At 47.8% G+C, this 27406-nt stretch overlaps 1 protein-coding gene across 7 annotated transcripts in view; it reads left to right on the top strand.

Moving 5' to 3' along the window:
- The first annotated feature begins 155 nt into the window (after positions 1–155).
- Positions 156–27406, top strand: part of GOLGA3 (golgin A3) — a 51815-nt gene continuing 24564 nt past the window's right edge. For 2 of the 7 annotated variants that reach the window (XM_028709242.2, XM_028709241.2), the window contains exons 1-10: positions 156–401; positions 5938–6288; positions 7719–7991; positions 10392–10504; positions 12278–12951; positions 15577–15688; positions 17572–17878; positions 18892–19094; positions 20519–20656; positions 25716–25877. In XM_028709242.2, coding sequence (XP_028565075.2) covers positions 6168–6288; positions 7719–7991; positions 10392–10504; positions 12278–12951; positions 15577–15688; positions 17572–17878; positions 18892–19094; positions 20519–20656; positions 25716–25877 — 2103 coding nt within the window. In that variant the 5' untranslated portion in view covers positions 156–401; positions 5938–6167. The remainder of the gene's footprint in view (positions 402–5937; positions 6289–7718; positions 7992–10391; positions 10505–12277; positions 12952–15576; positions 15689–17571; positions 17879–18891; positions 19095–20518; positions 20657–25715; positions 25878–27406) is intronic. The other 5 variants (XM_028709244.2, XM_028709243.2, XM_077920485.1 and 2 more) reach the window with 5 other exon arrangements.

Raw genomic sequence — 27406 nt, 5'->3', positions numbered from 1 at the left:
AACTTCCCTCCCGGCAGGTCCGACCACATAAACCGTCCGCCGCCGTGCGCGTAGCGGTGGTGGGGAAACACCGATTCCCTTTCCTAGTTCCGCCCTCGGGACGGCCCCACCCTTGTTTTGACTCCTAACCTTCCCCTCCTTCCCACCCCCGTCTTTCCCTCCGAGCTCTGGCGCACTGTGACGGGGGCGGGATCCGGGAGGTGCTTTTTTGCCGGCCTGAAGGGGAGATAATCACACACCTAGCCCCGCGCCGACGGTTCTCGGCCCAACAACCCGGGCGGTTGTTTCCGGGGGGACGGGAAAAAACGTCGCGCCGCTTTGGCTGGGCTGGAGATGCTGTAGCAGCGCCACGTCTCGGGCAGGAGGGAGGGAGAGAAAACATGGGAGTCCCGCTCGGGCAGGTCAGTGGGGAGGGAATGGGGCCTGGCTCGGGGTGGGTGGGGGGAGGGGGGTTGGCTTGACCCCCGCCCCTCCACAGCAGCTGGGTGTCTTGGGGTTGGTGGGTGCTGCCAGGGGAGAGGGCAGTGGTGGCTGGAGGTGGCAGGCAGATGTTTGTTTTGAGGAGGAGGAGGGTGGAGGAGATCAGCTGAGCTGGAGAGGGAGGGGAGCCTCTGTGTCTTTCTCTGTGTGTCTATGTAGTGTGAGAGAGGGAACATATTAGTGCATATAATGTATTTTGGGAAATATTTGGAATGGTCTGTGTTTAGAATTCCAGGGCTGACCAATCCTATTTTTGTGTGTGTGTCTATGTCCATTACATATTAAGGAGAGGATGCAATAGTGGATGTTGTGCATTTTAAGGAAACATTCGAATGCTCAGTGGCATAAATACGTTTAAAAATCTAAGATGTTGATTCTCAATCCTATGCATGCCTAGTCAGAAGTAAGCTCTACTTAATTCAGTGAGACTTAACCCTCAGGAAGGTAGGCATAGGATTGCAGCCTAAGAGCTATGTACCCTGGAATGAAATTAATAATAATAATAATGTGCTTTGAAGTTCTTCTTAGATCTCTGCACAAAAACAATCTAATGTAGTGTGTGTTCTGTGTGTAAGAGAGAGGCATCCAGCTGGCTAAAAGAAAGAGGATGGAGACTTAAGCAATGGAGATGTATTTATGCCCTTATATGTGATTTTTTTCCTGCCTTCTGAATAGGAGTTCAGGGCACTGTACATGGCCCCTCCCTTTTTTTATATGCACTGCAACCCTGAGAGGTTGAAACAGAGTGACTGGCCCAAGGTTGCTCCATGAGAAGATTTTGGCCAAGTTCTGCGCCTGGCTGGAACGATTTATTAACTTTTAGGATGGAAAGGAACTCGGTGTTTGGAAGTCTGAGTGTATCGGAGCTGAATGTATGCTGTTGGTTTTTCATTGCATTTCTGCCTCAAGTTTCTTCATTCATGAACCCTGAGGCAATGTTCATCAGGGTTCTTGGGCAATCCAGGAAAAATGATCTTTTCCCAACAGATCCAACACATCCAAACTTGTTCAGGTTCAGACCATAGCCTTAGGTCTGAGTGAATTATTGGGAGTCAGCTGAGTGAAATGCTAAATTTAGATAACCCTAGAGCACCAGAAAATATTTTGATGCAAGTTACTCTATGAAAATCACCCTAAATTCCTGAAAACCTACTTTACTGGTTTAATGATACAAAGCCTGTGTTTTTCTGTTTTGTTCAGTACCCTCACCTCAATTGTATGTGTGTATATTTTTGTAGGCTTTATTTTTGTATATTTTTGTAACTGCTTTAGTCCCAGAGACTTAAAATATTTATAAATGGCGGTGATCTTTTAATTCTTGGTGAAAAGTATGAGTATGCAAGGCTTTTGATCACACAAACCATATCTAAACAACAAAACCATATAATAGTGCTCTATTATTTGCAACAGGGATTGCTATTTTTGGTGCATGATCTATCTTCTCATTCAATCTGATCTCTCTAAAACAGAGTTGGAGAACATGTGGTCCGCCAACTGTTGTTCCCATTGGCCTCTTCCAGCATGGCCAGTGTTCAGGGATGCTGGGAATTGTAGTCCAACAACAGCAGGAGGGCCACAGGTTCTCTGGTATCCTAGAGGTTCCTTAGAGGACTAGTTGATGAGGAAAGGCTCCCTTTAAAGTAGGATGCTTAAATTCTGCTCGTCTAAAGGTTGCATTTGATTTCCGTGGTTCTTCTTTCCTCTCCAATGCAACTTTTGCTATCATGTCCCTCTTTTCAATCTGACCATCCTTGCACGGCAGTGAACCCTCCTCACAGCCCACTCTTGCCCTAATTCATTCGTCTGCAATATGATATGAGTGTTGGTTGCTCTGCCAGATGTACAAGACTTCAATAAACAAGTGCTTAGTCCTGTAAGTGAAACTGTCTGGGCACGGAAGGATAAAATAGTCTAGCTGTCCGTGGGAATGGTGAAAATAAAAGGCAACTGGTGGTACAAATTGCAAATGAAAATAGTTTATGCCTATTGCAAGGGGCAGCCTCATCATTGCTCCAATCCAGCTAGTGCCGTCAGTGTACAGATATATGTTTCATGCACAGTAACCTCATAATTCTTGTGTGGGTGGGTTACTTGGGACTTGCACCTGTCTGGTGCTTTGTTTCTTGCATCTTCATTTCACCATCTACACTCCAGATACAGCTCTGTGCTGCCGTTTCCGATCTGGTTGTTTAGTGCAGTCCTATAATAGGGACGCGGGTGGTGCTGTGGGTTAAACCACAGAGCCCTAGGGCTTGCCGATCAGAAGGTTGGCGGTTCGAATCCCCGCGACGGAGTGAGCTCCCATTGCTCGGTCCCTGCTCCTGCCAACCTAGCAGTTCGAAAGCACGTCCAAGTGCAAGTAGATAAATAGGTACCACTCTGGCGGGAAGGTAAATGGCGTTTCCGTGCGCTGCTCTGGTTCACCATGTGGTCATGCCGGCCACATGATCCGGAAGCTGTCTGCGGACAAACGCCGGCTCCCTCAGGCCCATAGAGCGAGATGAGCGCCACAACCCCAGAGTCGGTCACGACTGGACCTAATGGTCAGGGGTACCTTTACCTTTACCTTATAATAGCTGCACATTTCACACTCTGGTTATGCTTTGAAGAGCTACTGGAGGCACCTCATGTTGGCTGCTTTTGTACCTTGTTTGTTCATTCTTGGTATGTGTTTAGTTTTAGGTGCTTCATATATGTTACCATGTAAACCTCACAATAGCCTTGTAAGGCAAGTAATTATTATTTCCTTATTGCATCTAAGGAACGGAGAGCAGGGAAGCTGAGTTTGTGAGGAAGTGGGTCATATCAAGCCACCTGGTCACTTAGAATGGTTTTGCTTATTTCTCTAGCTGTTTCTTTACATAGAGTAAGGCTGGTATGCTCTGAATACTACACGTGGGCTAAGCAAACCTTGCTTTCTAGGGAGTGCCCTTTTATCAGAAGCTTATTTGTTTAAGTATTGCGAGTGTTGTGCTAATACGCAAGCTGAGCGGTTATTAACACCTGCAAAAATCAGAGCTGGTTCTGTTTCCTCCTGGGCAACCGTAGCTCAGTGGTAGAGCCTACCTGTTTGGCATGCAGAACATCCCAAGTTTGATCCCTGACATCTCTACTTTAAAAGGTCAGGTGGCATATAATAGGCAAGATTTCACCCGGAAGCGCCACTACCAGTCAAGCTAGACCAGTGGTTCCCAAACCCTTTCCACCGTGGACCTCTTGAAGGTTGCTAATTGTCTTGGCAGACCCTTAAAATGTTTCTTCCGCCTGCTTCAGCAATTGTAATGTGTTGTGCCAGAAGCTGTACATTTTTAAATTGTATTTTTATGGCTTCTTTCATTTTCTGTATTGTATTCTTTTATATTGCATTTCGAATTCTGTATAGTACAATATAAAATACAATACAATAATAAACCATAAAACATAATAGAAGAAAAAGAGAGAGCAATAAGAATACAATTAAAAATCTGATATTTAATGCACTGTGCTCACCTTCCACAATTGCTGCTCCCACTGTTCTTCACAGACGCAGAACTGTCTGAATGAAGCTTGCCGTGGACCACCGTTTGAGATCCCCTGAGCTAGATTGAGTTCTGTGGTACCAGTTTCAGTTGATGGTGCCTAAGATGGTGGACACAACACTTGTAGCTATTTGCTGTATCGTGTGTCCTCCCAGTTCTTCCCCATCATTCAGGTTAGGCAGGTGGGTCAAGCGAGTGGTGGATGCATTATTACTCCAGCCACCCTTAAAGAGGAGGTTGTGCGACAACATCTAAAGAAGCCAGAGGTCTATGATAATGATCACCCAGTCATTAATACCATTCTTGGGCTGGGATAGTCTAAGCTGTTGTGACTCACGCTTAGGAACCTTGAGGGTAACCTGACAACTGGATTCCTGTGATGTGCTCTGTGAAGAGCTACCCTTGAGATTGGCTCAGAAGCTGCAGCTAGGTTGCTCAGTGGGGCATCTGCTGCACAACACCTGTACTGCCAATTAGCCACCGAGTCAAGTTCAAGGAGGGTGTTTTGTTATTGTTGATGCTGGCTGCTGTAGTTGCTGCAACTATGTTCTATGATTATCTGGGTTGTTTGCTTATTTTAATGATTTTTGTTTGGATGGTGCAGCACTTTGAGATTTTGGAATTGGAAAATTTGTATGTGTATGTATAAGGAGATAGATATGAAATAAACAGATAAACAAATAGTCAGCCATAGGATCCCTGTCTATGATGGACCTGCCATGCAGAATTCAGAAGAGAGGGCAGATTTCCCCTTTAGGTTCAGTGCTTTTTTTACTCTTTCTCCATAGGAGTGAATTCACACCAACAAGCTGATGGCCACCCACTTGTATGGCTTTAAAAGAGTAGACAAATTCATGGAGGCTAAGCTCTTCTTCTTGCCTCTGAATACCAGTTAATGGGATCACCACTGGGGAGAGGTGCTGCTGAGCTTTGTTTCTGCTAGTGGGCTTCCTGTAGGCATCTTGGTGGCCACCTACCTATCTTGTGGCAGTGAATCCCATGTAAGGCATTTCCTGCCCCTTCATCTGCATGTAGTTTTGCCAAGGGTTCTGTGTCTGGGACATGCTAGAGTTTTCGATGGACACAAGTGGGATCTGGAACAGAATGTCTCAGTGTGGAGTTGCAGCTAGCTAGCCATAATCTTTCCCAAGATAAAGTGTTACCTCGGTTTAAAAACAGCCCTGTTTACGTGCTATTCGGTTTATGAACTCTGCAAAACCAGAAGTAGTGTCCCGGTTTGCAAACTTTACCTCGGTCTAAGAACGGAAGCCAAATGGTGAAAGGGCACCGGTGGCAGGAGGCCTCATTAGGGAAAGCACGCCTAGGTTTAAGAACGGTTTCGGTTTAAGAACGGACTTATGGAACGGATTATGTTCATAAACCGAGGTACCACTGTACTCCGTTCCATTCTCCTTCCCTTTCTCCATTTTCTGTTCTCCCTCCCAACACAAACACCAACCGCTCTCCGACATGTTATGGGGCTGCTGAGTATGTGTATTCCCTCAGAAGACTGTTTTGGGGTTCCCTCTTCCCCATTGTCCCCCCCAAAATTCTTCCTACTTCCAGAAACCTTTGTGTTCTGCCAAGCCAGCTATTATTTCCCTCTTGTGTATGGATGGTGCCATTTCCCCTATATGAGGTCCAAATAAAGAGAATCAGCTATTGGTTTAAGTAGTGCATGTGATTGTTCCACTGTAACAGAATGGGTTTGTTTGTTTGTTTGTTTTTACAGAAAATAAAATGCCTTTTTGTCTAGAGCAGGCTTCCTCAACCTCGGCCCTCCAGATGTTTTGAGACTACAATTCCTATCGTCCCTGACCACTGGTCCTGCTAGCTAGGGATCATGGGAGTTGTAGGCCAAAAACATCTGGAGGGCCGAGGTTGAGGAAGCCTGCTCTAGAGAGTGACGCAACTTAGTAATTGCTTTCCCCCCCTTCAGGCTACTGCAATGATCTCGTGGAAATCCTGAGCTGCCTGCTGACCGGACTTGGACTGAGTTGAGCTGCCTGCTGTAAAACTACAGATGAGAAGCTTGGTATTGTGTCCTCTTGCGCAGCCTCCTTGCTGGCAGTTCTTCTGATGGATAGAACCAGGACTCGGCAGTTCTCTTGAAAAGCGAGTTTTGTTCAGCTGGGGAAATCTTTCCCCTGCATCTTAATAGCATCTGCCATGGACTCTTCGGTGATCCTGCTGGAGAAGCAAGCCAGCAACGGGGGCCCCTACAGCTCTGAGCAGCCTGTGGAGATGGAGGCCAAATTGGAGCGGCCAGCAGAAGGAGATGGCCTTCATGGTAAGCTGTTTCTTCAGATCAGATTTGTGTTGCGGCGAGGAATGTGTTTCTGAAGATAGTGCAGTCAGGCTAAGGACATAAGGCGGGCAGTGGACAACCTGAGGAAGTGCCATCCCACTTTAGGCCTGCCAAGAGACACAGGTGATGTCCACTGTTTCCAGGATCTCTCCTCATTTTGAGATTTTAGTGCAGTGGTTCCCAAAGGGCATGGCGTGCCACGCTGGTGTGACAGGAGAGGATGACAAGGGTGGAAGGAAGATTAAAGGACCATCAAGAAAACAGTCAAATGTTTCAGTGTAGTATAGTATAGTATCTGTTTTTTGTATTCATCATCATCAACCTTTTATTCGACCGTCAGTCAGAAAAAAGTACATTTGTCAATACACAGTTAAAACATCCAGGAAGATTTTAGAACTTAGCCAACACTAAAATGGGCTAAACAGATAGCCCCATATCAATACAGTCAATTATAGTCTTGCGACGCTTAAAAGCTAAAAAAAGAAATTTGGCCACCAAGGAAGGTATAGCTCTAGTGACATTATTCAGCAAGTGTAAAACCTGGTTTTCTCCGGGTAGGAAGCTAAATTGACATAGGAGTGGGTCTATAAAATTTTGTCTAAGCTCTGCATAAGAAGGGCAAGTCAAGAGAATGTTCGGTGGACATTTTTTTGTATTCAAAACGAGAGCAAGAGCATCAGGTGATAAATTTGGTGCATTGCGAGCAAATTTTCATTCTGAAAGGCTGGCACAGAGAAAAAAGTTTGAGAACCACTGCTGTGGTTGGTGAGCTGAGAGTTGGTTTAGACCCTGGGTGAGAATCCAGAGGCTGAGGTTAGTGGTGTGTCAGAAGGAAACTGAATATATATTTAATTTTTAATGTACATTTTTTGTAGCTATGTATTTTTGTAATATTTTGTTTAAGTTGTCCGTTGTTGCTTTAGCTTTTTGTACATCACTGAGACATATTTTTAATATATTAAGTGGTGTAGAAATTAAATAACCCAATCAAATCAAATAAGGTGAGCCCTGCTGGATAGGACCAGATGCCCATCTGCGTTGGGCCCCTGTGCCTGAATTCCCCCATCCTTGTCCTAGCAGGTCTGGTTGAAGGGTCAGGAGCAGGCAATTTGACAGAGCTCTGCTTGAGGACCCAGAGAGTTGCAGCCAGTCAGGGTAGATAATACCCTTTACAGATTTCATATAATGCAGTTTCCTGTGTTCCCAGTGCCCTTCTTCTGAGCAGCCAAAGGTCCCAGGCTACCCAAACCAGGTGGGCCTTTGCCAAGGCATTTCTTATAGCGGGGATGCTTTAAAGACCTAGGATATCCTCTCTTTATAGGAAGGGGAAACAGACTGGAGACCCATCCTTCCACCCCTAAGTTCGTAAGGGATGTGAACTTAGTGCAACCCAATATTCTGCTCTTTTCCAGTGACTAGTGTAAATGACAGCAAAGTGCCAGCTGAAGGGGATTGCCTGGTTCCAAACAGCAGCGAGGTGCCATGTGCGAATGGACCAGCATCTCGCTACCCTGTCTCTTCTGACCCCAACGGCAGCCCACGTGGGGAAGTACCAGCTCCAGGTGTGCCCGGTTTCCATGACAACCTAAAGTCGTCTCAGGGAGCTAGTGCTGAGGGCATAGTGCTTAGGAAGGAAGCGTTGCAGTCCCTCAAACTAAGCCTTCCCATGCAAGAAACCAAATTGTGTAAGCATCTGTTTATGGCGGAGCCCCCTGTTTTTTTCTCTTGCTCCAAGAAAAAAAAAAAGCTCCCTCCCCCACTTTCCATTACTCTCCTGGCCTCTGCAGACTCTGTCTCCAAATATCACTTCAAAAAAGCTTGATCTGATACTGTAATTTTGCTCTGTGGCAATTGGTGCTTGTGACTCTGTGTTTAACACACTTACTTTACTTAACATTGTTGGGCTGAATAAATGTTGCCATTAAAACACTGTTAAAAACAAAGGACCCTTATTGCTTTCCTTTTTTTTTCTTTTTGCATTCCAGTTAGACAAGTGCAAATTCAGAATAATTATATTGTATAAAGCCAGGCTTGTATTTTAACAGCTTGCCATAGGTGACCAGGAAATCCATGCAGGTGAATAAAAGTGCTGGCAGTGGAGAGATGAATTGCCTACTTGGTAGAAAGCTATATTTTTTCTACTAGAATCTTCTCCTTGGCCAGCATGAGAATACAGACTACATATATTAGTACGTTTATATATTTTTGCAGGCTGATAACTGTTTGTTGCACTCACTTACAAGCCTGTAACCCTGCACAACATCACCTGTTTAGATAAAAGCCCAAAACACTTGAGGTTTAGCTAGTTATTTATCTGTGGGCATTTATATCTCACCTCTTAAAATGGTCCATAATATTAAAAGTAAATGTAATGAAACAAATTGGGACGCGGGTGGCGCTGTGGGTTAAACCACAGAGCCTAGGGCTTGCCGATCAGAAGGTCGGCGGCTCGAATCCCTGCGGCGGGGTGAGCTCCCATTGCTCGGTCCCTGCTCCTGCCAACCTAGCAGTTCGAAAGCACCTCAAAGTGCAAGTAGATAAATAGATACCGCTCTGGCGGGAAGGTAAACGGCGTTTCTGTGCGCTGCTCTGGTTCGCAAGAAGCGGCTTAGCCATGCTGGCCACATGACCTGGAAGCTGCACGCTGGCTCCCTCGGCCAATAAAGCGAGATGAGCGCCGCAACCCCAGAGTCGGTCACGACTGGACCTAATGGTCAGGGGTCCCTTTACCTTTACCTTTAATGAAACAAATATGAAACAAGCAGCATTAAAAAAAAAAAAACAATTGGCAGAGAAGAAAAGCACATAATTAAAATACTTGGGGGTGAAACTTTTGCTAAGGTCAGACAAACCTTCTTGTGGAGAGCTTTCTACAAGTGGGATGTCACCACTGAGAGTGATCGTAATAATCCATTTTCAAATCTAACCGCAAGACCACAGTTCAGTCGACTTGTCCTGTGGCTACCCACCCCTTCCCTCAACCCAATAAAAACATGGCAATTAGGGTTCCGCAACAGGCAGTATTCTTAATCTGGAGGGAGCTGTGAACAAGTTGCTTGAAGAGCTGTGGATCCTAAACTGTGCACTCTTAATATCAGTGCTTACACAAGGCGTTGGGGTTTGGGGCACTTTTTTCAGCTGCACGCTCACCTGGCTAAAACCGCATGCTTTGCTTATCTGCATGAATATTGTAGTAAGTCTTGAGATAGGGGTAGTCAACATAATGCCCCCCCCAGATGTTGCAGGATTCCCATCATCCTGACTGTTGGCCACAATGGCTGGGGCTGATGGGAATTGGAATCCAGCAACATCTGGAGGCCACCATGTTGGTTGGCCCTTGAGTTACGGAAATAAGTTTGGCATCGCCCAGCTCAGTCCTTCTACACAATTCACGCATAAGCGGGACTGAAGCCAGCTTTTTATGAACAACTTATATTGGGAGATGATGCATTTCAGTGGATAGCCAGTTGGAGGAGAAGCCTGGGAATCTGGATCCAAGCCTCTGCTCAGCTCACGGTGACCTGAGGTTGTCACAGTGCCTCAGTTCCTCATTTGTAAGAGGAGACTGTACTGACCTGACCCTTGTGGGGATGTAAAAATGGAGGATTCTGAATTTGCTTTGCGTCCAATTTAAAGCAAGCGGAATCTTCAGATGTAACCAAATTATACATTGAGGTGGGTCCTGCTGACTAGTCAACCCCAAGAGCTGGAATTGATGTCCTTGTTCCCTTGAGCTGCATCTTCTCCATGACCAATTGTTAATAATCTCACAGTGCATCCCAAAATATCTTTGTCTGTTGGTGTCTTTGAGGCACTGGGTCCCATTCTGGGCAGGGTACAAAATGGGTACTGTTAAGCCTTGGTAGATAGAAGCCTCATTGGAAGCTCACTAAATTAACTTCATTTCCCCCCAAAAAGCATGCACCTTTCAGTCTAGTAATTGAAATGAAAGAACTGTCACTCTTCTGCCTCTCTTGCTGTTTTTACCTTCTCCCTAATTTTTGCTAAGCAGCATACATTTCTACCCAGCCTAGTAATAGACACACACACATCTAAATACATAAAACCTGTCTTTCATCCTGTAGGTTCAGCCGATTCTTCTCTCCCTTTAGAGAAGGAAGAACAAATCAGACTTCAGGCAAGAAGGCGCCTTGAAGAACAGCTCAAACAGTATCGTGTAAAAAGGCACCAGGAGAGAGTAAGAGCCTAGCAAGTGGTTTCTCTGGTGTTTATGAATTCTAATGACTTGGGAAATCCTGTAAACTGCTCCTTGATGCTGCAAAGCATCATTTGAGGTGATGCTGTGGGGTGGACTCAGTTTGCGGAGGGGGTCATTGCAGCAGTGTGATCCACATATCTCCATTCAGCCCTTTTTAAGGCAAAGAGCCGTAGCAGCTTTCACAGACAACGGGCCCCATTCAGAAGTAACAGATAGCCATGTCATGTTCTCTTGCTATATGAACAAGCTGTGGTGAACATTGGGCTTATGCACCCATCACTCCCCTATCTTCTTCAGAAGCTCTTGCTTATGGTTTTACACAAACCACAGTTCCTTGTGACATCTAAACCCGAGGAACTGTTGCTTGTTTAAAGCCTTTGTTGGTCATTAAGCCAGGATCTGATACAGTCGTACCTTGGAAGCTGAACGCCTTGCAAGTCGAACGTTTTGGCTTCGGAACGCCGCAAACCTGGAAGTGAGTGTTCCGGTTTGCGAATGTTCTTTGGAAGCTGAACGTCCGACGTGGCTTCTGTGGATTCCAGTTGCGTGCAGGAAGCTCCTGCAGCCAATCAGAAGCTGCACCATGGTTGCTGAACATTTTGGAAGTCGAATAGACTTCCGGAATGGATTCTGTTTGGCTTCCAAGGTACGACTATACTATGGTTTGATCTTGGCTTGTTTTCACTAATTCTAGTTATAATTAACTGCAGTACCCTGAGTTTTGAAGTGCTGTGGCTAGTTCCAGCTATAACACTGCGTTGGGTGGCAGATGACACTTCCATATCACATGGACATGCCAGTAGTGTACTGAGTAGTGAGCATGCATTCACCCTCTTTATTCTCTGAGCATATACAGTGTGCATGCCCTAAAAGGTTACTTTCCCTTCCCATCTGTATTAAAAGCTAGCGGACAATTTGCCATTGAGACTGATGCTTCTTTGACTTTCACTCTGGTTTGCCAATAGAGAACCTGTTGCTAGACTCCCAACCCCTGCCATCATTGATCATTTGCCGTGCTGGCTGGGGCTGATGGGAGTTGCAGTCCAGCAACATCTCAAGGGCCACAGGCTCCCTATTTCCGTTACATACAATCACAGATAACAAAAAACAACAGTATTTGTCTCATCAATGACCTGGTTCCATGGCTTAACTTGAATGGGTGGTCTCCTTGTGTGTCCACCTGCTGCACTCAACCATCGTTTGGTGTAGCATGTTGTTCAAACAACACACCAAGTCATGCCATCGCTCAGCTCAGCTTAATGCAGCACATAGCAGAATGACTGAGGAGGAGCAGAGTGGCTGAGATTCACCCTCTCAGAGCCCACGTTCTTAGCTATGGTTTCACTTCGTGTGATGTGCAAACCAGACTGATGTCCACCCATGGATCTTTCACAAAACCAATGGGCCTGACACTTGTTTGTTCAGGTAGAGCCATTTTGATGTGTTAACCATGCTGATGTGGCAGGCATGTTTGCCATCCCTAAATCTGGTGGTGAAGGAAGAATAAGCTGGAACTTTAAATATTAAATATAAATATAAACTTGAAGTATTACATTTAAAGTTCTCGCACTGAAAGGAGGAGACTGACTTTTGCATTCAGGAACCTCAAAAAGAAACCTTGGTTGCCGTTCTATTATGATTTCCATTTGTTTACATGATGGGCAGTTGATTGGTTTAAAATAAAAGACTTTGGTGATCAGAAATTGCATTCCATTTATACTACTGCTTGTCGCCTTCTTTTTCTTGTCCAAGCAGTCTACAGCTAGAAGCCGCCCCTCCAGTACCCTCGATCCTGAGCTGATGTTTCATCCAGAGACTTTGCCGAGGGCCAGCACTGTGTCTATGACAAAAGAATACTCATTCTTGCGAACCAGCGTCCCGCGGGGACCAAAACTGGGAAGCCTGGGGCTTCCGACACAATCAAAAGAAAGGAAAAGTTCTAAATCTAACAGGTCAAGTAGAATCCGGTCTCTGGCAGACTATAGAACTGAAGATGCAGAAGGCCATGTTTCCCTTGATTCACCAAGTGGCTGCCTGAAGCAGAATCGAAGCAGCCTGACATCTGTTGTGTCTGAGATCAGGCTAACCCCTGATCCAGATGACCGGCTGGAGAATTCCTCCCTGGCCGGAGATAGCATCTCTGATATTGACGGAAGTGAAGTAGGATTGAGGCTGGACGGCAACGAGAGCGACAGTTCTACGTACAGTAGTTTATCGGGAAGGGGGCCCTGTGGCGCTTTGCTCAATTCCGAAAGCAGGCAGGGCACTTCGCTGACTGTAAATGGCCAGGAGGTCCCTTTGGATGCAGTTGGACAGTTTCCTTCCATCAGGGAAGTGTTGCAGGCTGCTGCTGCGACAGAGCACCACCCCGACGATCAGGAAGTCAATGGGGAAGTGAGAAGCAGGAGGGACAGCATTTCCAGCAGGTAAGTGCATTTCAATAGCTTTCAAACTTTTGAACCTCCAGGGAATATTTTCCTGTCTTGATTTGTCTGCGAAGGAATACCACTTGTCTCTGCTGTGAAAGGTGCTGCGGCGTCTTCTGCAGTGTGCAGTCAGCTTGTGAAGAGCATTAGCTTGGAACTGTTATATGAAGGCGCTTTGTGCTGACTTGGTTGGCAAGTCCATCAAGCTCAGTGCTGTCCACTCCAGGGATGGGGAGCTTGTTGCCCTCCAAATGTTGTTGGACTACAGCTTCCATCACACTTGACCACTGGCCATGCTGGTTGGGGCTGATGGAGTCCAGGAACATCTGGACGGGCTCTGATCTCCCCATTCCTGGCCTACCTTGACTCACAGCAGCTCTCAAGAAGTGTCCTGATAGTTGTGACCAAAAGGCCCCTCTAGTCCCCACAGTAGCCAGCCAGGTGCCTCCTGGGGAGCCCACAAGCTGGGCATGAGCACATCTACCCTTCCCCAGAGACTGGTATTCAGAGGCATATGCTGCCTTTGATTCCTGGATGCAGCGTTGAGGCATCATGGCAGCAGCTTGGGTGGGAGCCTCCCTGGGAAGGTAGGAAGCAGCCATATACCAAATCAGACCATTGGCCCTAGTTCATTCTGCATTGTCTGCTTTGACCAGCAGCATCTCTCCAGGGTTTCAGGCAGGAGCTTTTCCCTGCCCTACCTGGGGACACCAGGAGTTGAACATGCAACCTTCATCATGCAAGGTGTTACACTCTGCTACTGAGCTTGCAGTTCTTCCCAAAGCTACAGGTCCCTCATGTACGCTGCCTTGAGATCCATCATGAAACAAAGGTGGGATATGCATGGAGTAAGTGTAGTTGCAATGCATTGGGGAAGGGCAATAGCTTAGTGGTAGAATGACCGCTTTGCCATGCGGAAGGTCACCAGTTCAATCCCCAGCATCTCCAGGTAGGAGAGCCTCCTTTTCTGAAACTTGGGAGAGCTGCTGCCAATCAGTGTAGATAATACTGATCCAGAATGACCAATGATGTGACTCAGTATGTAGCTACTCTGAGTGCCTTTTTGCCTAGAGGGCTGGCTATAAATGCCTTAAGTAATAAGTGAACAATATGCACCCAGACCACCCCTGTGGGTTGACCTCTTTCTGTGTCAGGTGGTTGACTGAATCGCATTCAGCATTTTGTCATTGAAGAGGACCTTCAGTGTGTCCCCCTGTTTATGAACCTTACAGCATCCTTCTCACACAACCCATTAAGTATTTAATCCATGCACAGATCTTTCCAGCTTTTAGCACTTAACGAGACGCAAGGGTTCCTGCCCTAGATGCACTTATCCACTTTAGCCCTTTTAAGAATGGGATTACTTGTTGGTTCTCAGAAGCTTACTCGCCCATGATACTATAATGAGTTTCTCAGTGCCCATCTCTTTAGCAAGTGGTCAATATTGCAGTGCCGATTGTGGTTGCTGTTCTTTCCCTTCCATCTTTCTTATAAATTAATGGCCAGTTTTTAGGTATCCTTTTGGCTCGAAAGTTTTTTGAATGAAATAAAAATATTAAACACTCCATAGGTTTTTTTAAGTGTCCATTTGCAGGGCTTAGAAAATCTACTCTCCATCATGCTCAAAAGGGACTAAATTTTCTGAGCAAGTGTAGGTTGGCTGTAAAAAGTTCCCAAGGGCATTTAGCAATGGCCCACATTGCATCGTTGTCATCATTCTGTGCCATCATCCCGCTTCAGGCTCATGGTACAGTGTCACTTTGATGTTTTCAAATGGCAGCTGCACTCATGGGGTGCGGTGCTGGCGGCAGCAGCAGCGGCATATCAGCAAGGAGGGTTGGAATACAGATTGCCTTAGTATCTCAGCTGGGGCTATGAAGAATCTATTGGGAAACAAGGCCCATCCATTCAGCTCTGCTGAAAAATCAGCTCCATCATGTTGCTCCTGCCTTTGTACTCTTTCTATCCTGGTGGTATTTCAGTAAGGAGCTATCGTTTACTTAAAGAATTTTCTCCCCTCTCCCGTCCTCTTTTTCCTTTTGTGTCAAACCTTTTAGATTGTAAACTAATTCATTGTATGTAAGCCACTCTGGGAAGGGACGCGGGTGGCGCTGTGGGTAAAACCTCAGTGCCTAGGACCTGCTGATCGTAAGGTCGGCGGTTCGAATCCCCGCAGCGGGGTGAGCTCCCGTCGTTCGGTCCCAGCTCCTGCCCACCTAGCAGTTCGAAAGCACCCCTAAGTGCAAGTAGATAAATAGGTCCTGCTTTATAGCGGGAAGGTAAACGGCATTTCCGTGTGCGGCGCTGGTGCTGGCTTGCCAGCTGCTGCTTCGTCATGCTGGCCACGTGACCCGGAAGTGTCTTCAGACGGCGCCGGCTCCCGGCCTCTTGAGCGAGATGAGCGCGCAACCCTAGAGTCGGACACGACTGGCCCGTACGGGCAGGGGTACCTTTACCTTTTTAAGCCACTCTGGGAGCCTTTTTTTTTTTTAAAGAACAGCCAGGTACAAATGCTCCAAATAAGAAAATAACAGGGACGATATCATGAGCTGCGAAATAGCCATGTATGTCACTGGCACAACGTGTACATTGATAAAGTGTGCGCACGCTTTTGTCTCTCCCCAGTATATCGATGGAGAGTTCTATCGCAGGCACGCATGACGAAATGTTGCAGGTCCTCAAAGAGAAGATGCGTCTCGAAGGGCAGCTTGAAGCACTGTCATTGGAAGCCAATGAGGTACAAATGACGTCACCCCTTCTGTACAGGATGTTACTGAGGCTACTTAAAGCAGGAATGGGCACCCTTCATATGAAACTGCTGGGAGAGGATGTCCAGAGTTTTGGGGTTCGGTGCCACCAATATGCTGATGACACCAATCTGTCTCTTTTTCATCTAAATGTGAGAATGCTATTTCAAGGCTTAAATCAGTGTCTGGTGTCAGTAACAGGCTGGCTGAGGGTGAACAAATTGAAGTTTAAGCGAGAAAGAGGTGCTCCTGGTTGGTGGAAAGGCAGATCAGAGAATTGGGATTTAACGTGTGCTGGGTGGGGTGACATTCCTCTGACAACTCAGGTTTGCAGCTTGCATGTGCTCCTAGATTCAACCCTGAGTGTAGATGCCCAGGTTTCAGCAGCGGCTGGGAGTGTGCTTGCATATTTAAAACCAATACACAATATGCAACCGTTCCTGGAGATGTCTGATCTGGGAACAGGGACACATGCCTTAGTCACAAGGCAGCCCTGTATAGGGAAGTTTTTAATGTTTGATGTTTTACTGTTCTTAATGTTTTAATTTGTTGGAAGCCACCCAAAGTGGCTGTGGCAACCAAATCAGATGGGTGGCATATAAATAAATTGTTGTGGTTGTGGTTGTTATTTGGTATACTCTAAAACACTGTATGTGTGTCTGCCTTTGGAAAGTGTTCAGGAACTTCAGTGGTCCAAGATGCTGCAGGCAGATTATTGCAGAACCTTACTGCAGCACCTTATTGCAACATCTCCACTGGCTGCATGTCTGTTTCTGGGCACAATTCAGAATGCTGATTATTCCCTACAAAGGCCTATACAGTTGATTCCAGGCTGTCTGAAGGACAGCATCTCCCTCTGTGAGCCTGTCGGCTTTTGAGATCTTCAAGAGAGGCCTTTTCCTCAGTTCCGCCAGCCTCATAGGCACGTTTGGTGAGGACATGAGAGCGGACCTTTTCCATTGCTGCTCCCAGATTGTGGCATTCCCTACCACTGCAGGCTCGCCTGGCCTCCTCTTTGTTTTCCTTTTGCCAGCAGGCAAATACTGTTTTGTTCCCACAGGCCTTTGGCCACTAACTGGCTTTTGTGGCAGGGTCTTCTAAGGCTGAAGGGACACGGGTGGCGCTGTGGGTTAAACCACAGAGCCTAGGACTTGCCAATCAGAAGGTCAGCGGTTCGAATCCCCACGATGGGGTGAGCTCCCGTTGCTCGGTCCCTGCTCCTGCCAACCTAGCAGTTTGAAAGCACATCAAAGTGCAAGTAGATAAATAGGTACTGCTCCAGCAGGAAGGTAAACAGCGTTTCCGTGCGCTGCTCTGGTTCACCAGAAGCGGCTTAGTCATGCTGGCCACATGACCCGGAAGCTGTACGCCGGCTCCCTCGGCCAATAAAGCGAGATGAACGCTGCAACCCCAGAGTCAGCCATGACTGGACCTAATGGTCAGGGGTCCCTTTACCTTTTACTTCTAAGGGTGGGTGGCATAAATGGTTCTAAGTTGTTTTGATTTGGGGTTTTTTTTATATGATAGCTTATTTAATTGTTCTTCAATATTTATAATGGATTGGTGTGCAATTCTGTGACATGTTGTGAGCCACCTTGGGTTCCGCACTGGGAGAAAGGCAGGCTATAAATAAAATAAATAGTTTGTGGGGTTGCAAGCTGTAGTTTTACACTGAGGAGAAAAGAGGCTGTAGAGGAATTAGGGTGGGGTGGGGTTTTCTTTTTCAGTTGGGGGTGACATTTGTAGAAGATTATGCAAAAGCTGGATTTTAAGGAGGTACTGAAGAATCCTATGAACCTCATTTGATTTTTTCGGTGCCTTGTAAAACCATCATTGTAAAATTATTATTTTTTAATCATTGTTTTTTGTTCAGGCTCTCAAAGAAAAGACGGAACTGCAAACCCAGCTTGCTGCGTTGAACATGAAGCTTCAGTCCCAGATGGAGCACAGTCAGAGCAGCCAGCAGAGGCAAGACTCGCTGAACTCGGAGGTGGCCACTCTCAAGCAGTCTTGTTGGGACCTGGAAAGAGCCATGGCGGAACTTCAGGCTGCCTTGGAGGCCAAGAACGCCAGCCTGGCTGCTTCCAACAACGACCTGCAGGTGGCAGAAGAGCAGTACCAAAGACTGATGGGGAAGGTGGAAGACATGCAGAAAAGTGTCCTCAGCAAGGATAGCACAGGTGAGTAGGTGCTGCTCTCTTTATTCTTAACAGTCATTATTTATTGAGCGGCGCTTTGTAAATCTATGTAAAATATTTATTAAACGGCTTGATCCGAAAGGTCTCCCAGCAGTGTAGTAATAAAATGGTAGAGAAAACAAAGCTAAAATCTACAAATGGATGATAGATAGATAGATAGATAGATAGATAGATAGACCCCTGACCATTAGGTCCAGTCGTGGTCGACTCTGGGGTTGTGGCACTCATCTCGCTTTATTGGCTGAGGGAGCCGGCATACAGCTTCCTGGTCATGTGGCCAGCATGACTAAGCCGCTTCTGGTGAACCAGAGCAGTGCACGGAAACGCCGTTTACCTTCCCGCTGGAGCAGTACCTATTTATCTAATTGCACTTTGACGTGCTTTCGAACTGCTAGGTTGGCAGGAGCAGGGACCGAGCAACGGGAGCTCACCCCGTCACAGGGATTCGAACCGCTGACCTTCTGATCGGCAAGTCCTAGGCTCTGTGGTTTAACCCACAGCGCCACCTGCATCCCTTAGATAGATGATAGATAGATAGATAGATAGATAGATAGATAGATGCAAATAAATCTATAAAACCATCATCATTAAAGCAAAGGTAAGACCGACAAGGAGCTTTAAAAAATAAATATACAAACAAAACAAAAAATGTTTTCAGCAGGTGCCTGAATCACTTTAGCGATCATAGATTTGTGTTGCCCTTTTCTGCAGCTTCTACAGCTCTCCTATAGTCAGAGAAAGGCCTCTCTTGCAGTTGACTTAACTGCAACAAAGCATTAAACATGTAATCGAAAAACAGTAATTAAAAAAAGCGCCGCAACCCCAGAGTTGTTCGCAACTAGACCTAACTGTCAGGGGTCCTTTACCTTTTAAGAACTACAGTAATTGTTTTTAAAGGTGCGATGGAAATGTCTATAAAATTAGATGCTTGTTACTTGATCGTTGCTGCTGATCGACCTTCAAAACCTTTCAAATGATTTCCCTTGGCTTCTTAGTTCATGATCTCCGACAGCAGCTTTCCTCGTTGCAAAGTCAGCTCCAGCAGGTGCAACTGGACCGCAGCACGTTGACCAATAAGCTGAAGTCGTCTCAAACAGAGATTGCGTCCCTGCAGAAAGTGCGGCACTGGTATCAGCAGCAGCTGGTGGTGGCCCAGGAGGCAAGGGTTAGGCTGCAGAGTGAGATGGCAAACATACAGGTAAGGGGGATTCTCCCTTGTTAGCCTCCGTGGCACTTCTCGGTGCACTTCAAGTTAGAAGAAGGGAGATTCTGACTAAACATACGGAAAAAACTTCTGGCAGTAAGAACTGTTCAACAGTGGAACGGTCTCCCTTGGGAGGTTGTGGGCTCTCCTTCCTTGGAGATTTTTAAGCAGAGGTTGAATGGCCATCTGTCATGGATGCTTTAGCTGAGATTCCTGCATTCAGGGCCGTCTTACCCATAGGCGCTAGGGGTGTGGGGCACCGGGCTCTCAGGGGCACCAGGCCGAGAGTCTGAGGCCCAAGAGTTGAGTCTGGGGAAGAGTCCGCTCGTTGGTTGGAGCGCTGCAGCGGGCTCTTCTGCTGCGAGTGGCTCTTCGCCATGAGTTCAGGAGCGACCGGGCCAGCAAGACGCTGAGGTGGTCAGCTGGCTCCGCCCTCCTGCATGCCTGGGACTGGGCAACCTGGCGAGTGGGGCACTGTGCAGATCTTTGCACCCCGGTGCTGCATATGCTTAAGAGAGCCCTGCCTGCAATGCAGGGGATTGGGCCAGTTGACAGTCAAGGTCCCTTCCAACTCTACGATTCTGTGATTCCATTTATTTGACACTTGGGACCAAATTAGGCCACTGTGGAATTAGACAATTGGAGCCTTGCCATCTAGAAACCTAAGATGTGGTGCAACCCTAGTTGGGACACCCTAAAGATTATTTAATTAAGATGAGAGCCCCTTCACTCCTCCCTTTGTCAGGAGCCATGATTAGACAGGGAAGCCTCTGATTAACCATAGTTCCCTGTTTTGTGTGACCCAGCTTTGGAACAAGTTGGGCATTAAAATGATCACCAACCCATGGTTTAATATTGTGGTTTGTTGGCAACGCATTTCCAAGACTGGACAAAATGAGGAACTAGAGGCTTCATGGTTTAATCATGGCTTTAGGTGAAGAGAGGAGCAGAGGAGCTGTGCTGGCAGGGAAAATATTCATGCATATCCCAGCTTCTTAAGAAGGTGAGAGATGGTTGTCCAGATTCAGTCAATTGGGAGCGGTGGTATCCGGCATTGGTCCTGATGTCATTCAAACATTTGGCAGCTAAAATCATGTGTTGAAAGGCCCACTGGAAAGGAGTGTCTTCAGTTTCTGGCAGAAGACACTCAGAGAGGGAGCCTTGATCATGATGTTATTCCAAGTCCATGGAACCACCACAAAGAAAGCCCTGTCAATTGTTCCCGTCTCTCAAATATCGTGAGATGGCTCTGAGAGCAGGGCCTATGAAGCACGTCCAATAAAATGAAATATTTGTATATTTCTTTGGAACAGAGGACATGAATCCTAACCCGACTGATTCAGTTCCCTTCCCCTTTGAACTGCTGTTAACCAACATCTAGTATGGCTTTTTTTCTTTCCCCTTACTGTCTTCCACAGGCTGGTCAAATGACCCAGGTGGGCATGTTGGAACATCTCAAGTTGGAGAATGTAACACTCTCCCATCAGTTAACAGAGACTCAGCACAGGTCCATCAAAGAGAAGGAGCGTATAGCTACGCAGTTGCAAAATATTGAGGTAAACTTCATAGGAATTTTCTTTCAACTCTGTTAGTATTTCCTGGAATATGGGGATTACCAAAACTTCTGAATTGTAATAGCTTAGAATACAACAGTCAGCTTAGAATACTGCAGGAATGCTGCAGTCAGAAGCAGTGTCTGGGTGGAAATTGCTAAAATGTCCATTATTTTGGATGATTTTCCTTAAAAATAGCTGGGGGGCAGGGTGGTTGTTAAAGCTCAACTTTGTCCAAAAAAGCTCAACAACTTTTATGTCTGGATTTTCACTTTTTGAAATACGGCAACCCCTATCATAGCTACCTAAATATTTGTACCTATGATCTGAAAATTTCCTTTACTTGGAAGAAAGATATGCTTTAACCTTTTATTTTATTTATTTTTTAAAGCGCATTAGCCTAAAATACAAGCACGTAACAAGTGCTTGTTTGCATTCAGTTATAAAAGGATGTACAATTACCGTATTTTTCGCACGATTGGACGCACCGGACCATAGGACGCACCTAGTTTTTTGGGGGGGAAATAAAGGAAAAATTTTTTCCCTTTATTTCCCCCCCAAAAGCAGGTCAGGGAAACCGAACCAGGTCGAGGAACAGCGGGATAGTGGCGCTGCGCCTCCCTGCTGTCCCCCGAGCTTGTGGGGCTGGCTGATGTCTGCCTAGCGCGCGGGGCGCTCTGCTTCAGGGCGCCCCACCCGCCGGGCGGCAGGCTGCTATCCGCAGCTTGGGGAGCCTTGCGGGGAACTGCTGCAGGGCTCCCCACGCTGCGGATGTATGCCTGGCGTGAGAGGCGCTCTGCTTCAGGGCGCCCCACCCGCCGGGCGGCAGGCTGCTATCCGCAGCGTGGGGAGCCTTGCGGGGAACTCCTGCAAGGCTCTCCACGCAGCGGATGTGTTCCCGAAGCGCCGGGCGCTCTGCTTTCAGGGCGCCTGACGCTCCGGGAAGCAGGCTGCTATCCGCAGCTTGGGGAGCCTTGCGGGGAACTGCTGCAGGGCTCCCCAAGCTGCGGGTGTATGCCTGGCGCGAGGGGCGCTCTGCTTCAGGGCGCCCCACCCGCCGGGCGGCAGGCTGCTATCTGCAGCGTGGGGAGCCTTGCGGGGAACTCCTGCAAGGGTCCCCACGCTGCGGATGTGTTCCCGAAGCACTGGGAGCTCTGCTTTCAGGGCGCCCGACGCTCCGGGAAGCAGGCTGCTATCCGCAGCGTGGGGAGCCTTGCGGGGAACTCCTGCAAGGCTCTCCACGCAGCGGATGTGTTCCCGAAGCGCCGGGCGCTCTGCTTTCAGGGCGCCTGACGCTCCGGGAAGCAGGCTGCTATCCGCAGCTTGGGGAGCCTTGCGGGGAACTGCTGCAAGGAGACCTTGCCGGCGGAGACCTTGCCGGCGCCCAGAAGCTTGGGGCGCGCTGAGCTCCGCACGCCCCAAGCTGCTGGATTAGCGCAGTGGTCCGCTAGCCCTGGGAGAGCCGCGCGACGTCGCGGGGCTCTCCCAGGGCTAGCAGAGACCTTGCCGGCACCCAGAAGCTTGGGGCGCGCTGAACTCCGCACGCCCCAAGCTGCTGGATTAGCGCAGTGGTCCGCTAGCCCTGGGAGAGCCGCGCGACGTCGCGGGGCTCTCCCAGGGCTAGCGGAGACCTTGCCGGCACCCAGAAGCTTGGGGCGCGCTGAACTCCGCACGCCCCAAGCTGCTGGATTAGCGCAGTGGTCCGCTAGCCCTGGGAGAGCCACGCGACGTCGCGGGGCTCTCCCAGGGCTAGCGGAGACCTTGCCGGCACCCAGAAGCTTGGGGCGCGCTGAACTCCGCACGCCCCAAGCTGCTGGATTAGCGCAGTGGTCCGCTAGCCCTGGGAGAGCCGTGCGACGTCGCGGGGCTCTCCCAGGGCTAGCGGAGACCTTGCCGGCACCCAGAAGCTTGGGGCGCGCTGAACTCCGCACGCCCCAAGCTGCTGGATTAGCGCAGTGGTCCGCTAGCCCTGGGAGAGCCGCGCGACGTCGCGGGGCTCTCCCAGGGCTAGCGGAGACCTTGCCGGCACCCAGAAGCTTGGGGCGCGCTGAACTCCGCACGCCCCAAGCTGCTGGATTAGCGCAGTGGTCCGCTAGCCCTGGGAGAGCCGCGTGACGTCGCGGGGCTCTCCCAGGGCTAGCGGAGACCTTGCCGGCACCCAGAAGCTTGGGGCGCGCTGAACTCCGCACGCCCCAAGCTGCTGGATTAGCGCAGTGGTCCGCCAGCCCTGGGAGAGCCGCGCGACGTCGCGGGGCTCTCCCAGGGCTAGCGGAGACCTTGCCGGCACCCAGAAGCTTGGGGCGCGCTGAACTCCGCACGCCCCAAGCTGCTGGATTAGCGCAGTGGTCCGCTAGCCCTGGGAGAGCCGTGCGACGTCGCGGGGCTCTCCCAGGGCTAGCGGAGACGTTGCCGGCACCCAGAAGCTTGGGGCGCGCTGAGCTCCGCACGCCCCAAGCTTCGGGATTAATGCAGCGCTCCGCTAGCGGTGGGAGAGCTGGGTCTCCCACTGCTAGCGGATAGCTTCCTGAAGCCTGGAGAGCGAGAGGGGTCGGTGCGCACCGACCCCTCTCACTCTCCAGGCTTCAGCGAAAGCCTGCATTCGCTCCATAGGACGCACACACATTTTCCCTTGCTTTTTAGGAGGGAAAAAGTGCGTCCTATGGTGCGAAAAATACGGTATGTATCAGCTGATAACATATTGCATCTAAGGATGTCATTAGGGGGCTCTGAATACGAGTTGTGCTGGGAATTGCAAGTGGAGAGAGTGCTGTTGCAGTCAGGCATTTGGTTGGCCGCTGTTGCAACAGAATCCTGGACTAGATGGGCCTTTGGCCTGATTCAACAGAACTCTTCTTATATCCTTATGGATTGCTGTGTCTCTGGGGCTCAAATCCGGGTCTGCCAGCAGCTGCTGTGGTGGTGCTGGGAGCCAAGTGCTAGTGCAGCTCACCAACTATGTGGTGAAGGCGCCTCAGTAACTCCTGCATGAAACCAAGTAGGCAGTTTTCCTGAGCAGATGCTGTCATTTCTTTGTGCTGAACTGCATACGGAAATTGCAAGTGTGTCTGGGAATATTAGAAGCAACACCAAATCAAATCATTTATTACGGTCATAGAGCAGCATAAGTAGGGTGGGGAACAATCCTCTAAAATCTGTAAAACGTTTTAGAAAGCTAAATTGATTAAAACAGAAGGTGTATATAAAAGACTATAAGAATCTAAAAGAAGCTAAAAGAATCTAAAAGAAGGGTTAGGAGCATTAAACGGACGTGGAAGAGCATAAAAGGTTAGTATATAAAAGGCAATGGCTGTCAATTTACAAAGCACTCTGATATGGGTGTTCATTAAATCTAGTTTGTGGCGCAAGTCATCATCCAACGAATTTTGAACGCTGCTACACAGAACCTGGCAACATTGTATGTTGTAGCAGGGTTGGTATCTGAAAGCAGCAGGGAGGTATAGAATTGTTCTGTGTGTCCTGGGTACTTATGGAGTACAGTGGTACCTTGGTTTAAGAACAGCTTAGTTTATGAACAACTTGGATTAAGAACGCTGCAAACCCGGAAGCAGGTGTTTTGGTTTGTGAACTTTGCCTTGGAAGCAGAACATGTTCCGCTTTCTGTTGAGTGTGTTCCATTTGTAAATTGAGTCCTGTGCTGCTATGGGAAAGCATGCCTTGGTTTAAGAATGCTTTGGTTTAAGAACAGATTTCCGGAATGGATTAAGTTCATAAACCAAAGTACCACTGTAGTGAGGAGCTGAGGCTAATACAAATGTCTCTGTAATATAGGCACTGGAGAAGCACATGCTCTGTTGTTTCTGTTTGTCCAGAATCGGAGGGGTCTTGTCTCACTGAGTAAGCAATCTTCCTGTATCGACCTTCAATGACAGACTAGGGGAGGGCATGACATCGTGCCAGGGTAAAGGCCCTCTGGTGCTTAGGGACTTCGAGATTAGTTAGATATGCCACGCGGGAGGCAGAGTACCTGATGGATTCATTGGCCATAAAAGTTGGGGTCCTGGCTAGATCCAATTGGCGCTCTGTGTCTGCTACACATTGCTTAATGAGTGCTTTGGCTTGATCGTATCCCATACAGCCATGGATCACTGCCTTGTTGTGGTGAAGGGGCTTGAATAACTCAGAGAAGCTACAAGCTATGCCGTGCAGGGCAACCCAAGACGGACAGGTCATAGCCGAGAGTTTAGACTAAATGCGATCCACCTGGAGAAGGAACTGGCAGTCCACTCCAGTATTTTGCCAAGAAAACTCCATGGACATAAAAAAGGAGCAGCTTTGAGAAGAAAGTGAGAGTTTCCAAGGCATGCTCTGGTTCATGGGGTCACAGAGAGTCGAAGACGACTAAACAAAACAACAAAAATCCCTTACAGAGTAGAAGACTTGGAGAGAAGTCAGGTCTCTGAGATTTCAGTTGCCACTGCCTGTTTCTGTGTGGATTGAAAAATCATCATTCATAGTTAGTGGGGCAAGGCCAAGGGGAAATAAAGAAGCAACACCATTTTTCTGCCTCCCTGGGGCATTTGCAGTCTCAGTTTGCAGTACAGCACGTGGTTGTTCAGTTGCTAGCTTGCCCTCTGGTCTGAATATTTTTTTAAATGAATAATAGGACAACCTTGTCATAAAATACTTCCCCTGCCCCCTGTACCACCCAAAAAAATAAGAATGCACATTATTTATTGAATTTGGAGGGGGTGATGTGGTAAGTGAGTGATTTTTTTGGAGCAGGTTCTGGATCATCTGGGTGGGAAATTATTTTGCGGTAGTGGGTTTAGTAATTGGACTGATTTGGGGTATCTGGGGTGGGGTTTAATTTAATGTTAAAAATATTTGGGGTGATGAATAAGTGGAAGATCAACCATATGTATAGCCTAACATCAACACTGGCCTGAAGAGTCATTTCTTCAGATCTCAGCAATCTTGATTAAGGTTACATAACTTATTAAGAGAATGACGGACTGGATTGTTTGATTTCCAAAACTCCTGCCTGTATTGTGTTGGCCACTTCTTCTTTCACTCATTAGAATTGTCTGCTTCTTCCTGACAGGCTGACATGTTAGACCAGGAAGCAGCCTTCTTGCAGATCCAAGAGGCTAAGACCATGGTGGAAGAGGACTTGCAGAGAAAACTGGAGGAGTTTGAGGATGAGAAGGAGCAGCTTCAGAAAATGGCGGATTCTGCAGCAATATTGGAGCAGGAGCTAGAGCAGGTATATGCAGCTGGTAGAGTGAAGAGCTTTTCACAGAAAGCTTAGCAAAAGCATATTTATAGTTTGCATCTTACGATTGGAGAAAAACAAAACTGGAAGCAGGAGATGCAATCCAGCGAACAGCAGTTATTTTTAAAGTGCTTTTGAAAATTCTGGTGGAAGGCAAACGCTGATCATGACGAGCCAGCTGTGAGGATAAGGTAGCTGCCTCCACCCGTCAACCAACCATTTGGTAGTAGCAACAAAGGGCATTTTTATCTGAATACAGTTCTTCTCTCGCTTTCTAATTCCCACCACTGCTGCTTCCTAGAGCCCCCCATCTATTAAAAGGTAAAGGACCCCTGACAGTTAAGTCTAGTTGCAGACTGCTCTGGGGTTGCGGCGCTCATCTTGCTTTACAGGCCGAGGGAGCTGGCTTTTGTCTGCAGACAGTTTTTCCGGGTCATGTGGCCAGCATGAGTAAGCCGCTTCTGGCTCAACGGAACACTGAAACCAGAGCAGCGCACAGAAACACCGTTTACCTTCCCACTGGAGCAGTACCTTTTTATCTACTTGCACTTTTTTTTTTGTCCTGCTTTTGAACTGCAAGGTTGGCAGGAGCTGAGACCAAGCAATGGGAGCTCACCCCGTCACGGGGATTTGAACCGCCGACCTTCTGATCAGCAAGCCCAAGAGGCTCAGTGGTTTAGACCACAGCGCCACCTGTGTCCCCACAGCACCACCCGCGTCCCCCATCTATTACATGTCTACATTCCACATCATCCTTGTTTGCCTACCACACTGGTTTCAAATTCCGACCCCCTACTCCAAGCCGCGTGAAAATTGCTGCAGATCTTGGGGTACCACTTTTTTGGGGGGGTCTGTTGTAGCAATTGCAATGCACTGTGCTAGATGCTGTAGGATTTTTAACTGTATTTTTTGTTACTTCTTTTGTTTCTTATATACAGTAACGTATTACACTTTATGTATGTATGTATGTATGTATGTATGTATGTATGTATGTATTGAATGTATATACCATCCTGTACCCAGGGGTCTCAGGGCCGTTCACAGAATAAAATCAAGATATAAAACCACAAAATACATAATAAAAATAAAAACAACCCAATAGCGCCCCCCCCAAAAAACACACATTTTGAACTGGCATAGGATGTAAACCAGATCAACCAAAGGTCTGGTTAAAAAGGAACGTTTTTGCCTGGCGCCTGAAGGTGTATAATGAAGGCGCCAGGCAGATTTCCCTGGGAAGAGCATTCCACAGATGGGGAGCCACTGCAAAGAAGGCCTGTTCTTGTGTTGCCACCCTCCAGATCTCTCAAAGAGGAGGCACACGAAGGAGGGCCTCAGAAGATGATGTCAGGGTCCGGGTAGGTTCATATGGAATGAGGTGGTCCTTGACGTATTTCGGTCCTGAGCCATTTAAGGCTCTATAGGTCAAAACCAGCACTTTGAATTGGGCCCAGAAACTAATTGGTAGCCAGCGCAGTTGGACCAGGATCAGTGTAATATGCTCAAACTACAGTGGTGCC

Source organism: Podarcis muralis, chromosome 16 (assembly GCF_964188315.1).
Source record: "Podarcis muralis chromosome 16, rPodMur119.hap1.1, whole genome shotgun sequence".
In the NCBI taxonomy this organism is placed as follows: domain Eukaryota; kingdom Metazoa; phylum Chordata; class Lepidosauria; order Squamata; family Lacertidae; genus Podarcis; species Podarcis muralis.
This window is presented reverse-complemented; position numbering and strand designations above follow the sequence as displayed.